The sequence below is a fragment of the Haliaeetus albicilla genome, chromosome 19, assembly GCF_947461875.1.
Source record: "Haliaeetus albicilla chromosome 19, bHalAlb1.1, whole genome shotgun sequence".
Lineage (NCBI taxonomy): Eukaryota > Metazoa > Chordata > Aves > Accipitriformes > Accipitridae > Haliaeetus > Haliaeetus albicilla.
In genome coordinates, this window is record NC_091501.1 from 16,145,207 (window position 1) to 16,159,140 (window position 13,934).

Here is a 13,934-nt window from a genome sequence, read left to right on the forward strand (position 1 = left end):
ATGAGTAGAGCTCTCAATGCTTGCCAGATGATCTCATCTGATTGTGAGCTGGGAACCTGTCCCTGGAAAATACCAGCCACCTGTAGAGGCTATTGTGCATGGATACTAACTCCTTCTCCTTCATCTTCCCCCGAGGTATCCCTACTTCAGCACAATTTTCTCTTGCCTTCCCCGCCTGGACGTCGCAGTTCTGCTCCAATTGTACGTGTGTAGCAGCTCACCTCTGATGTGAAGCACTGTGCTGCCGACTCTTTTCTTGGCATTGATTTATTCTTGCACTTGAGAGGAAGACAGAGCAAAGTGGGGAGGCCAGAAGAGCAGAAACAATAAGGGTTGGCTAGGCTGCTCAAAATAATGCAAGGCAGAACACAAATCTAAGTCACGGCTATGGCAATGAGATGAATACCTTTGGTATCATTGAGTAGGGTGTACGTTTATCAATGCAGAAGTGCTGCAGTGCAAGTACCTTGCCCAGCCCCAGTGGATGCACCTCACCTGTTTAATTCTATAGGTACAGCAAACAGGCTCTTCCCTGTTGTTCCGCTGGTTCACAAATACAAAAACATCATTAGCAAAACCATGAGCAGGCTAGCACAGGACCTGCTGCAGCAGAGAGCAGTTGATATTGTAAGAATAATCTGTGCAGGTACCATTGATGGGGAAGGTACTTTGGGGTGATAGATGAAGCTGGATTCTCAGCGCTGCAAGTATCTCTGCCAGCCACTCATTTGTGGGTTGGTCTAAGTGTGGTGGAGGGATGCTGTGAGCTTAATTTCCATGTAGCAGTTTGCAGAAATATGTTTTATTGCAGGTAAGCAGTCCCTTTGCATTATTTATGTGAAAATGCAAGTAAATAATTGTTGGCGTTCATGCTGCAGGTAAAGTTTTAATGAAAACAGTAATGAATGCCTTGCTGGCATGCATAGGCAACCTAAGTATGTAGCCAAATTAGCTATCTAAGCAGATGCTTCATATCCTGAATTGCATATAAGGTATGCTGTTCAGTTGTTTATATATACACCCACAAACTATTTTTTGTGAAAGCTGTATGTTGTTGGTTTTGGTTTTTTGGGTTGTTTTTTTTGTTTGTTTGTTTTGTTTTTAAAGCAAGTGTTTCAGATGTACTGTGAGCAATTATGACAGTAAAATTAAAGTTGGAAGAAAGATGTAAGAAGCTACCCATGTGCAAAAAAGTTCAGGGAAGATTCAGGAATATTGCATTATTTAAGAGGTAGCACTGTAATATGTGCTCTATTGCAAACGTAAGCAAAGCATCCTTGTGGAAAGGCAAGCTGAGACAGGGTTGATGCTGTGTAAGCAAGCTATTGTTTTGGCTTTAGATGCCTCTATTTTTATGTTTTAAAAATTATTAGTTTTTCTTCGATAAAGATGGAGCTGATTCAGATGTGATGCTAGGTTTACAGTATATACTAGCTTATGATATCATATATACTGATTTATAGTATAAACCTAGTATAAGGTTTTATAATTTCACTGGTTTCACTGAAGGTACCCACGGCATCAATAAGAGAAAAGGACTCAGTCCTACTAGTTCATCTGTGTACTGAAGATGCCACTGAGCTGACACGTCATGTGAACCAAAGGTCCACTCACAACAAAACCCAACAAGGAGTGCAAGTGGGTCTTTATTACCATTTCCCCTTCCCTCTTGTATGTGTAACTTAGCTGAATTTAAAGCCATACTGAAGTTAGGTCCTCTTCAAGGCAATCATAATATTAACAGCTCCCTGAGGCAGCATGGCCAGGCTAATATAGCAAAGTTTCCCTGGCTCTGTCACCCCAGCTCAGGTCTGCTAGAGTGGCCAAGCTCTGTGCTTTGGGATGTTGTCTGCTCTCTTTCTGCTCTAGCAATCCTGTAGAGCCCCATGCACCATGAGCTGCAGTGGGATGGGGTCTTAGGAATTGTGATGAGCCAGCTTACTAAATTTTCCATCAGAAAAAGCCTGCTGTAGTGGCTAAGGAACTTCTCTTAACAGTATGCTAGTATCACAAGACTGTGTTTTTATATTTGTACAGTCTATCACATGAAGAATTTCTGGAAGGTCAACAAACCCTATTGAATACCCTGGAATGGCAAAGCTGAATTTCACAGAAAGCCATTCAGCAGGCACACTGGATTGGGGAGATGAAAAGAATAGCATAAGAAAACAGTGGGAAAAAAAAAATCACAGAAGGTAAGAGAAATGGAAGAAAACAGCACAAAGCCATATGAACAAAAGCTTTGGATTTAAGTACTCCTCAGCTTTGGGGCGTTTTACTCAGCTGAAACTTGTGGCTTGACTGCTTTTCTGAAGAATTTAAGCTTTTTTCTTGGGTTGCTTAGTGTTTATTAGGCATTTATATGTATGTATACATATATATTAGGCTTTTATAGAGAGATCTATATATACATATAAATATACACACATATATATGCATGTATGCATATACATGCATGTTTATATACGTATATTTATATATAAGTACACATATATGAGTGTGTGTATACCTTTGTATATAAACACATAAAAATCTGCCTGCTTGTCTTATTTTAACTCTATATTTTAAGATGGTTATGATAAGACTGTTCTCCATTTCAGCGCTTAAATTTCTCAGTAATTTAATTTTTTAAAGCTGGAGTAATTGTTTCTGCCAGAAACAACTCTGCTAAAGTGTGCTGTTCCTTTCAGAGGATCAAAGTACAAAAGATGTTCAAATAAAAGGAGAGATGAAAATCTGTACTCTACCTTTAGTCATGGCTAGCTTTGCAGTCTGTGCGTGCAGACTGTGGAGGTTGATCTTTCACAACAGCATATTTCAAACCTCAGGAGGGTGTTAGTAACTTAGTAACTTAGTATATTCTATGTAGGTGTCAGCAGAGTCTGTAAAAATGTTTTTTATGTAAACCAAAATGTTTTATATTTATTTTGTTGGACAAGTGAAACTTTGCTTCCCTTCCCTTGTTATTCTCCCTCTGTCCTTTCCTTGACTTGTTCTGTGTGAGTAAATAGAGGGTGAGGAGTGTTTTCAGAATTGAAAAGTCCTTCTTGCCCTTTACAGCAAATGTCTCCTTTACCGATGAATTGTTTGACAATGACTCAACCACTGTATTGTGTTTGCAACTTTTATTTTCTTTGCCCAGCAGCATCTATTGTGCTGGCTTTTACTAAACAAGTAAGAAGGCATGATCCCTGCTTGATGAAGCTTGTAAGTGAGAAAGAAATAAGGGCCTGTAATAAAAAAAAACAAAACCGAGATTTTAACATCTATTTAACGAGAATTCTTGTTCATCTGCTGCTTAAACACAACAAAATCTTGATGCTTGTTTTCACCAGCACATGGAAAAACCCTTTTGTACCTATGTAATTTTGCTTGATACCGTGTCATCGCCTTGGTGCAGCAGTACTTTGGAGCACTGATCTAAGAGAAGTAGCATCACACTATCTTCAAGCAGGATCTCAAAAATCATGAATCTTCCCATAAAGAGCAACCTTCTGATAGGCCATATCTGTCAGTGATGATGATGATAAATATGATGACATTCCCTGCAGCCAGACATAAAGCTTAATTGCCACTGTGCTTGACACAGTGATCTGTTCCTTGCCTCACAGTTTTGGGGAAATGACAGTAGGTGGCACTGGAGAATAGTAACACAGACGGCTGGATCTGTTATGAAATGGAGCAGTTTCCTCACTGGCGCTCTGTTTAGCCAGTTTTCTGGCCCCACGGATTGCTGAAACACTTTGCTGCATTCCCTTTGCAAGCCTGTTATTACTTGAAGCCTCAAGGCTTCGAACACAGGGGTGCGATGTGGGAAAGCTCCAAACTGTGTGTGAAGCAACACTGAGAGCAAAAGCCTGCTGAAGATGCCGTATTTCATCTTAGGGTGTGTTAGAGCCACTATTTTGCTAGCCTTTTATCCGCAGCTTTTTATCAGACCTAGCTTGTACAAGCACACTCACACATGGCTAAATCAAATACGTGATTCTTCTTTAATCTGAGAGATGTAGGCTCCTGCCTGTTGGTGGAGCAGCGAGAGTATCTAACAGAAGGAAAGGAGGCATCCCAGGGAGTATCCAGATTTCTTTGTCTCTAGAGATTTTGTCCAACATGCCAGTAAAAGAGGAGGAGACAAATCTTGGTAGTTCTATGAGGAATTAGGGTAGAAAGTGACTCAGCAGTTCCCTCCCTACTACTTCGATGGGAAAAAGAAAACAGAAAAATAGTGGCTACCTTAAAAGTCTAAAAAAGTCCTGAAAGTGTTCAGAATTTCTCAAGAAAAACCTTCATAACATTCTCCTGGAAGTCACTGTAGGGAGAGAGGGGGGATGTGTCTCAGTTCAGTTCATATTAATGCATATAGCCTTCTGTGTTTGCTTGGGAATATGAGCTCTTCCCATAGGTATTTCTTCTGTTTTCTCAATCCTCCTCCTTTTACTGTGTCCACTGTGAGATGAAGCAACGTCACACTGCCATAAACTCCAAAATGGCTGCTCCTAAAATTGGTGTGTTCCTCTCTCTCAGGATTGCTTCACAGTAATCTCTGGTAATGACTACAGTACAGCACAAATGCTACCAGATAGTTTGTGGAGCAAGTTGACATTTTAAGGGTTGGAAAATACATGAGAAAAAAATGCATCACTGTTCACCGACTGAAATAAGTTTTGTCCTTGGCTAACTGCTTTTAAATCACAATGACATCATTGATAGCTTTTTGCTATATTTCGAAGGGCAAAGTTTTTCCTGTAATGCTTTATCAAATTATTACTTTGTTCAGTTTATCGAAGATAAGATACCTGAGATTAATTATTAACTTTAAATGCTTTAATCTGTTCAGTCTTACTGCATGACTTTTTATAACTGAAATATTGTTTTGTTCATACTGACTCTCTCACTATTTTTGAGGATATTTTCCTGTCTGTAACAACCTTGCAGTAGACTAGGATTGGGATTTTGTGTGAATTCTGAACAGCTGCTTCAGTGGAGCAATTTATAACTTTTTAAGGAATGGTATGAAGACAGATGGTCCCTGAGGAAACTCCCTCTGCATCGTGCCTGGAGCAGCCTCTGCTGTTCCCTTTTATGGAGGGCCCCGGGCTCCTTGAGTTCTAGGAAGATGTTCGTGACCAGTGCTGTATTTACTCCAGCTCTTCAGCAGGCCCTTTGCAGAGGGGCAAGGCTTCATGAGTCTTTGGGAAATATCCCAGCATGAGGGAGGTTCTTTCCCCATTAGACTGTCCCAGCTCTGCATACTGAGGAGCCAAAGCCAGAGGGCCTCTCTGCCATGCAAGATTTGTACCGTCCCCTTCTCTGAGCAGAGCTAGGAGTTCCTTTCAGAGCACGCACCACCAGCGCAGATAGATGGAAGCTGCATGACGTTGGAGTAAAATTTTTGCAGAAGTCTTTCTAAGAGGCAAGTCTTAGAGAAGTTGTCTTGTTATTTTAAGCATGTTTGATACCTGTAGTGAAAGTGTGAGATCATCTACCACCACGTTTAAAAAAGAAAAAAAAAAAAAAGTTGGGTTCCCAAATTGAGAAAGAGAACAGATAAGGTGTTAGCTTTTTATTGTTATTGCTGTTTGAAATTTCCCTGAAGGAAGACGTGGGCAAGAATCATTACCTCAGTAAACCGGTTAAACAGGAAGGAAAGCTTCTGACGAAGAAGTTACACCCCCTTGATACTGAAAGCATATAGTTCATCTGGATGTGTCTGTGAACAGGAAGGCATAGGAGACTGTATATACTTCTAACAAATTATGTGTTTCAGGTAAGAGGTTGCAACAAATATTCTTACTGCTTAGGAAGTGGCCCAATCCTCTCCTGCGTTCCGGTGAAAAGGGAAAATTGAGCCCACAGTGCACCAAGCTTTATACTAGAATGTATGTGCATGATGAAGTAAGGAATGTATTTTCGTGTGCTTGAACGGCAACTACAATGTTGTGAGCATTGTCTGATGCTGTCAAATCTCTTGATTTGTACTGAATATTTTACGCTATTTGTTGGGATTCTCCCTTAAAACCACTGAACTCAGAACGACATGATTATGTGAAAACATGGCTGTCATTTAAAAGGAAAAGGAGGGTTTCATAGCTGTGGGAGAAAAAAGCCAAACCCTTCAAAATGTGAATTCAGAAACAGCAAGGCAAAGAAAATGAACCTAAAAACTTAACTTTTTTTTAAAAAAATGCATTATAAATTTTACCTCATTAGTGATTTTTGAAAATTCAATGTTATCAATACACTTTGCACAATTCAAATGGAGTAATAGTGGCTGGCAAAGAGCCAATTCCTTTCCTGAACTTTGTATGCTGTTTTAAAAAGCCTCAGGTTTTGGCCAAATACAGAGCCTAGTCTTACTAACTGAACTAGCAAGTAAGACTTAAACCATAGAGATTTATAACATGGCACACTGAGTTTCTAGTCTAAATGGTTAGCTTTAAATGCAAGCCTATATAAAAGAGACACAGTGCTACAAATAGTGCTGTACAAGGGTCTGCTCCCTGCTAGGCCCTCCCTCTGCCGTGATCCAGTCTGGGAGAGGGAGCCTGCTGCATCGTGCAGACTTCTTGATACTCACGTGGACTTCCCAGTCCACTGAGAACAGGGAAGCAGAACGCATAGACCAGCCTTTGGCACTATAGCTAAACTGCATGCTTTTAAAGACCACCAGGAAAGCAGTAGTTCTCCTGAACAGTGTGGAGAGTGCAGGAGATAAGCATTCTTATACAGATAGATGGAGGTGGGCTCTACGTGTGTGAATATTTGTCCGTTGGAGAAATAGGGGATGCTACACATAAAAGCGTTAGAGGTGAATGAACAGGGTTAGCTGTTAGACATTTATGTATCATTATAAACAGAATTTGTTTGAAATGTAAAAAAAAAAAAAAATAAAATAATTAGAAACAGTTGAAAGGGCGTAAAAGGCATGGTATTTTCTGTGCCTTAATTATAGTCTTTCAGGTAGCCAAAATTTATTAAGGAAGATGGGGCTGGAGGGAGATATCATTCTTTTATCTTTTATTTTTCCTTTAACATTCCAATTTTCAAGGCAGGAAAAAAAAAGACATCCTTGATTTAATAGATGTATCTTTTTCTTTCTTTTTTTTCTTCCTTTTTATTTACCTGCTGTAGAAATGAGAAACAGAGGAAGTTGTAAATGAGAACAATTTCATTTTAAAAAGTTGTTATTGCTATGCTTATTAATTTTTTCTGCAAAAAAGCATGTCATCTTAATCTAAAAATGTTGCGAACTTCAGGATTCACCCTGAGAGAAAGGTGCAGAGACTGTAATTGAAGTTCAGGCTTAGATCACCATTCAAAGTGGTAGGTATCACTTTGGTTATCTGGCTTAGCATAACTTCATAAATGCTTTTTTTTTTTTTCAACACGGTTAAAGCAAACCAAAGCACACAACATGTGGAATCACTAAGTAGAGTGCTTGAAAAAGTAGTTCCACCTCTAACCTGGAGATTTTATTTCAGCCTATTTAACTTTTCATTTCTCTTCTCATTCCTCACTGTGGGTGACAGAAGCCTATGTCACCTAGAGTTTGACTTCAAATGGAACAAAAATAAATAAAGTTGTGATGAATACCTTCTGTTGTAATATTGATTCTCATTGCGAGGTACTATTATCTAAACTAATACAGTATAGATCTTGGGGACATACTGGAAAAGCTATTTGTGGAGCTAAGCTTTAGCAATTTCTGAGCATGCTTTTTATCTCAGTAGCCTTTTTTTTTTTCCTGCTAGGGAACATATATTTTTTTATTGAATTATTAAATCAGATGTTTCTATTTCTTTTATGTGATAAAGTACCTGGCACAACAGTGTACTTTATGTAGTATTGCTATTCTGTGTCATTTGTGTTTTTAGGCTGCATCTGTGTCAGTAAATGAAATAGGCCAAGGCCTTGAGGGCAAGTGGCCCAGAATAGATTTTGGTCTTAGTACTAAACTCTTTTCCTAAAAAAGATACCCTCATGCCTACTGACAGAAGTCTCCAGTACATGCTGCCCATTTCAACCATAGGACTACTGAGCACATGCCAAAATCATATCAGGAAGTTTGCTAGTAACAGCATGAATGATGGTGAGCTTCTGCAGAGGTTCATGCCTTTGCCTGTTAATTTGTTAAAAAAGATACAACCTCAGTCTTTGAAGATACATCTGCTTTGAAAAACAAAGAAACAAAAAGGCTTAAATTGATTTATTTATATTTGTTTTCCTTTTTATATGCCATATCCAAGCTTTTGAGGTGTAGTGTTTTGAATATTAATTGAAGATCCATGTCTTCTGTGTTACTTGACTTAACTTTCTTGAACTGATTACACTGAGATAAAAAGTGGTTGAATATGAAGGAATTTGAGGCACAAAATAAGAGGAAGATGTGAAGGAAATGGCCATTAAAGCAACCATTGATACGAAGCTTTCCTACCTGCTTGTTTTAGATTCCTGCATTATGTGCTATACAAGTGTAAAATAATGGAAATAATACAGAGATTTTATTTAAAATTTGTCAGAATTAATATCTTAATATTTAGATCAATTGTTTCAGGTATCCTGTTGCTGCTATTTAGGAGTTCAGGATAACAATAATAATTTAATAATAATATGTCTGAAAATAAGGATCAGGCAAAAGAATATTCAAGCTCCAGATGAAGAAAATCTTTCCACCCTGTGGAGAAAGCTCTAAAGCAAAAAAAAGACCAAAGTAGTGTACTGCTTTCATTATACTAGATATTTTGGGGTTTAACTTCTATTCTGTTCTTCATTTCAGTGGGTATGTAGCTCCAGTTCTGAACATTACTCTCTTGATCTTGGAACTATTGTAAGACTTTCCTGAGGATTAATAAGACCAAAGAGAAGAATCAGCCATGGCATACTTTGGGAGAGTGCCTTTCTCACACAATGAATTTGGTGAAGGACAAGCTGGGGACCAAGCATTGTACCCAATGTACCATTCTGGTTCTGCTGGAGAGGTCTGTTTAGGATTTGATCGAATAGTTGATGAAGTCAACAATGAATTTTTTTTTTATGGTTCATCACTTTCACATCATCGTGAAGAAATTTATTTCCCATCAGACATCTTTGGTCCGAATGTGCCTGAGCAGCAGTTTTGTGGTCAGCCTCCAGTTGCTTATGGCGAACTTTACCCTGGAAATCCTGTCTCTCCCTGGCAACAAGGCACAGTGTCACCAACAGTTGGCTTCAGACCTTCTTTGCTGTCTGATTACAGAAACTTCTCTCTGGTGGATCCTTACCCCTACAGTCAAGAGAGAGAACTCTATGGAGGGAATAGTATAACTCCGGTCACAAATGTGTTTGATTCAAATGTGGAAAGAGGCAAAACAAATCTGAGTTTTCAGATAGGTTTTGACAGTGGAGATGCTCAGTGTCCCATTTTCTTAGACAACTATCCATTTGGACGAGAAGTGAGTGATGAAAGTGGAAATGGGGAAGCTTGTTTAACCAACACTTCCAGAAGATGCAACATAGGACCTACTTGGCCCAGCAGCTCTGAACATGACAGAGAGGTATTTAAATTTTCTTATATTAACAGTGCTTAAAGTTCTCGACTGTTGTTTGTGTCCTTGCACTTTGTGTATTCACTCATACTGATGCAACATGGATTAGAAGCACTTGATTTAAAGACCTTATGAAAAATATAACACTTATGCCTTGGGTGAAGCAAAAGCTTTTGCTCCTGTAGAGAGTTTTTGTCATGTGTCTTACTATTCAACTGGCCAAAAGCAACTGCAAGACTTGTTATTCACATCTTATTTGGTCTTAACTACTTCCAAAGACAGAGATGTAAGGAAGTGTCAGGTATGTTTTCCGATAATTGTGTATCTTGATTTCTTGGCAGTCAGAATTTCCCACAGTGTTTTTGTACGTTTACAAGGAGGATGCCTTCAAACAAACTTTACGTGATTAGTTAAGAGGTTTTTATACAGTATGAAAACCTCTGAGCATCCTCTTCCTTTGATTCTAATATCAGAAGAGAACCCAGCAGACCATAAAAAATCACTTTTGAATGGAAGGTGACTACTGTGGCTAGCTAATGAGGATTTTATACTGGCAGAGTCCCTGTCCTACCTGTTTCATGTTTTAACCAACTTATACTTAAAATGTCAATGTATATCTGCAACTTACCTATTAAAAAAAGACTTCATTTTAAAGTAATAGGGCCAGTTCCTCACCTAATATGAAATGAAGTATCTCCATTGACTCTAATGGAAACTTGCCATTTTACACCAGAAGAGAATCTAGATTATGGTCTAGAATGCTCCAGTAGGCTCATTCTATGGCTCACTGAACCATAAAACTACCACAGAGGGATAAGTACAGAAATATAGAGTAAGATGTGTTTGAAAGAAATAAGATAACAAATCTTCATGGTCTGATATGAAACCTGGGATTCAAAATAACAATACATTATGCTGAATCTGTTTTTCTGTTAAGCCAGATTGTTGTCTCTGTGTCTAGTTTGGCTGACGTATCCTGATCATGTGAGTTTATACATACTATGTCCTGCATGCACTTATGTGTGCATATATAATTTTCTAAAAATAAACATATCTACTATAACTGTGGAAGCTGGATCCTATGACACATACTCTGTCTTTAGCTCTCTTTTTGAAGGAAATACTTTATCTTTTTTTCCTCCTTCCATCAGGTGTTCCTAGCTTCAGTCGTGGTTTTGCTGTTTTTAATAACGATGTCTTATGGGACTCCCATAACTCTCTCTGATGTTATATCTCTCCTCATTTTCTTTCTTTCAAAATCCTGACATAGAGAAGGAAAAAAAAAAAAAGAAAAAGATAAACCCTCCCTTTCCTCTAGTCCTTGTTAGCATTCTGAATCATTATAGGAATCCTGAAATATCTTACAGGATATCTCTGCACTGTTAATATTAAAAGACAGTTTAGGTTCACCTTTTGCTTTTAACTCCCAGTGATCACAGTATCATAAAGCAGAGGGGAAGAGACACTTGATTGACTTGTTTCTATGTCTGTAAATAGGGAGAACTATAGAAGTAAACATAGTCAGACCCAGACAGATGGGGGACGAGGAATATATCTGAGAACAGGCACTCTGAAGACTAATCCTGGGCACCACATTTTGGAAGTTCAGTGATGAATACAAAAGAGGAGGGGATGAATAGATGGAGAGACAAAAGGCTGTTGTTGCTTTTTACTTACAATGGGAAAACTAAAGCATGCTGACATCATGATGAAAAGAACAAGCCTTCTCATGAGAAAAGTAGAAAATAGTGGGATATAAATGAGCAGGAGGAGATTAAATTGTGGTATGGGAAGGAGAGGTGCTAGAGAAAGCAGGCAAATAAGAACAGGCACAAATGCTTCTGTGACAGAGGAGGAGAGAATTATAGGGGAGGGAAGAGCAGAGATGAGTGAGTCAAGGGCGACTACAATCAAATGTGTGGGAGGATTTGATTAAGTCAGGGAAGTATTTGAGCTGTTTAGCTAGAGGAGGAAGAAACAGGAGAGAGGAGAGAATTGATTTGTAGCAGAAAAATCAGTGTGGTCACAGGAATTCCTTCAGGGAGAAACAGCCATGTCAGGATAGAATGAGAGCCAAAGCAAGGGGTTGGCAACTGAACTTTGAGATGGTAAGAAAGGGGAAATAAGAGTGAAAGAAAGTGGAGAGAGGGAAGGGTAAAAAAGCCTGTGAAGAAGTAACTCATTGCTATTGGGCTGGGAGTTTTGGAAAAGACAAAAAGGGCTGCAGGGTGGCAGGGCTGATGCCGAGTAAGATGGTCAGAACAGTTGGAAAAGTGGAACACCACAGCAAAAGAAAGAGAACAAGCACAAATTAGATTAGTGAGCTCCAGTATGAGTAAATGATGCATCTGAGTAGTAGGAGATGAGAACCAAGACTGGAGACAGAGTGAAATGGAAAGGATGCTGAAACATGGAGATTAGCATTGAGATAGGTCATAGGTATGCAAGATGAAATACTCACATTGCTGAAATCATACTGTCATTCTGATCCTTAGCTCTTGAATGCAGTTGTACAGCCCTAGGCTTTATTTAATGCGTGCTGATCAAAATATGTCCAGTGTAGTAAAGAAAACGTTCATTTTCTCTGGTCATTTTTTCTGGTCTTTTCATCACCAAGATGGATGTTCAAAAATACTAAAGGAACTGTCTTTACAACATCCCTGTGAAAAGAGATTTTATTATCTCCATATAGAAAGAAAACTGAAATGCAACCTAAAAAGTAACCAATAGATTTGGCTGTTCCATCTACAATATTTAGAATCTAACATTTTCAGAATAACTAGCAAGATTCACTTTTTCACCCAAGCCCAGTCATCAGACCAAACTTTGTGATTTCAGTTTGGGTGCTCCAGAAGTGAGAAATACACAAATAGTCTTCATATTTGCAAAAGATGGTTCAGGTGACTTGAGCATAACGTGAGAAATCTGTGGATGGGAAAAGAGATTCCAGTCGTCCAGGGAGGCACTCTGTTACTTTACCCTTGTTGTCATCGGTTTTCTCCATACGCAATTCTCTGTCTCATTCGCTTCAAGCTTTCATATATTTGCAGTGAGTGGAGACTGGAGTCCTATAGAAAAGTAAAGTATGATCATGTAATTAATATTTTACCTTTATATGCAATGGGAAGAAAGTAAAGTTTCTGAACACCTGAAAAGAGAAATGACAAAACTAAATCTCGTCCACATGATTCATCGATGGAGTTGGAACTATGTATCTACTACGTACACTCCTGCTATGAGAATGAATTTGAGTTAGTTAGCAATGGTATATTAATTCCCTCTGTGTAGACTATTACTAGTCTATGCAGGATTCTTGATTGCTGTTAGGATTCACTTAGAAATGCTGCCAGCAAAGGTGCAGAGGCAGAGGGCTTCTGTGTTACTTCTGTCTCCTGCAGGAGAGGGTCTGAATTCCAGCTTTGTCTGTCAAGCTCCTTTTTGCAATCCTTCAGTAATTATTTAATCACGTTCTTCTTCAAGCCACGAACTTGAGGATCCATACCCATGTCCTCATGGCCAATCGTCCTTTCCCAGTTTTGGCCCTCTCCTTGCTTAATTCCTCTCTCTTCCTCCTTCCCCAGTTCCCAGTTGTGGTTTTGCTCTTTTAATACCTTCAGTCCCATTCAATGTTGTGTCCCAGCCTCACCTTTTCTTACGTGTGGCCTAGTTTTCTTAGCTTTTCATTTACCTACTATCTCTCTTTTTCCATGCACTATTTCCAGGGCGCTGTACCTGCTCTGTAATAACAGAACTGCAGGTAGAAAAGGAGCCTTTTTGTGTTGCTGGAAGCAGCAGGTTTCCAGCCTTTCCTCCTGTGGGAGTCTCAATCCACTGCTCCTGTAGGGTAATCTTAAGTTATCCCTCCTTTGCAGCATAGGACTTGGGTGGTCCTTAGCTCTGTAGAGTCCTGTCAATCTCCTATTCCTCTTCCTGGCTGCTCACCTACTCCTGCAGCCCCTTCACTGGCAGCTCCCCACCGCAGCCAGAGCGCAGCTCCCCACCGCAGCCAGAGCGCAGCTCCCCACCGCAGCCAGAGCGCAGCTCCCCACCAGTGAGGCCCCAGGGAGAGGCACCAGACAATCCCTACAGCCAGAGACCTGGGCTGCAGCATCCTTCTTCTGGACCTCCATGTGGGTTAAAGTCTCTGCTGTCCACAGGGGCAGTTTCTGCACCCCATGATGAAGATTGTGCCATGTGGCTTGTCACCACCATCGCTGTGTAGTCTTCAGTGCAGGTTCTGGGCTCCCTTTGCACGCCTGCTGCAACAACTGCTGTAGCTTTACCTGCCTGCTGTGCTCTGTGAGCTGTGCTCCTGCTCCTGGCTGTAGACCTCACCCACAAACACAGCAGTGTCTCTCTGAGCTTGTTCCAGCTTGATTTCCTCCATCTGGAACATAGGGGTACACGACA

At 39.8% G+C, this 13,934-nt stretch overlaps 1 protein-coding gene across 1 annotated transcript in view; it reads left to right on the plus strand.

The window, feature by feature from the left end:
• The first annotated feature begins 5,515 nt into the window (after positions 1–5,515).
• The window catches only part of PIK3C2G (phosphatidylinositol-4-phosphate 3-kinase catalytic subunit type 2 gamma), a 208,427-nt gene continuing 200,008 nt past the window's right edge, over positions 5,516–13,934 (plus strand). Inside the window, exons 1-3 of the mRNA XM_069807825.1 lie at positions 5,516–5,767; positions 7,132–7,323; positions 8,777–9,533. Coding sequence (XP_069663926.1) covers positions 8,874–9,533 — 660 coding nt within the window. The 5' untranslated portion in view covers positions 5,516–5,767; positions 7,132–7,323; positions 8,777–8,873. The remainder of the gene's footprint in view (positions 5,768–7,131; positions 7,324–8,776; positions 9,534–13,934) is intronic.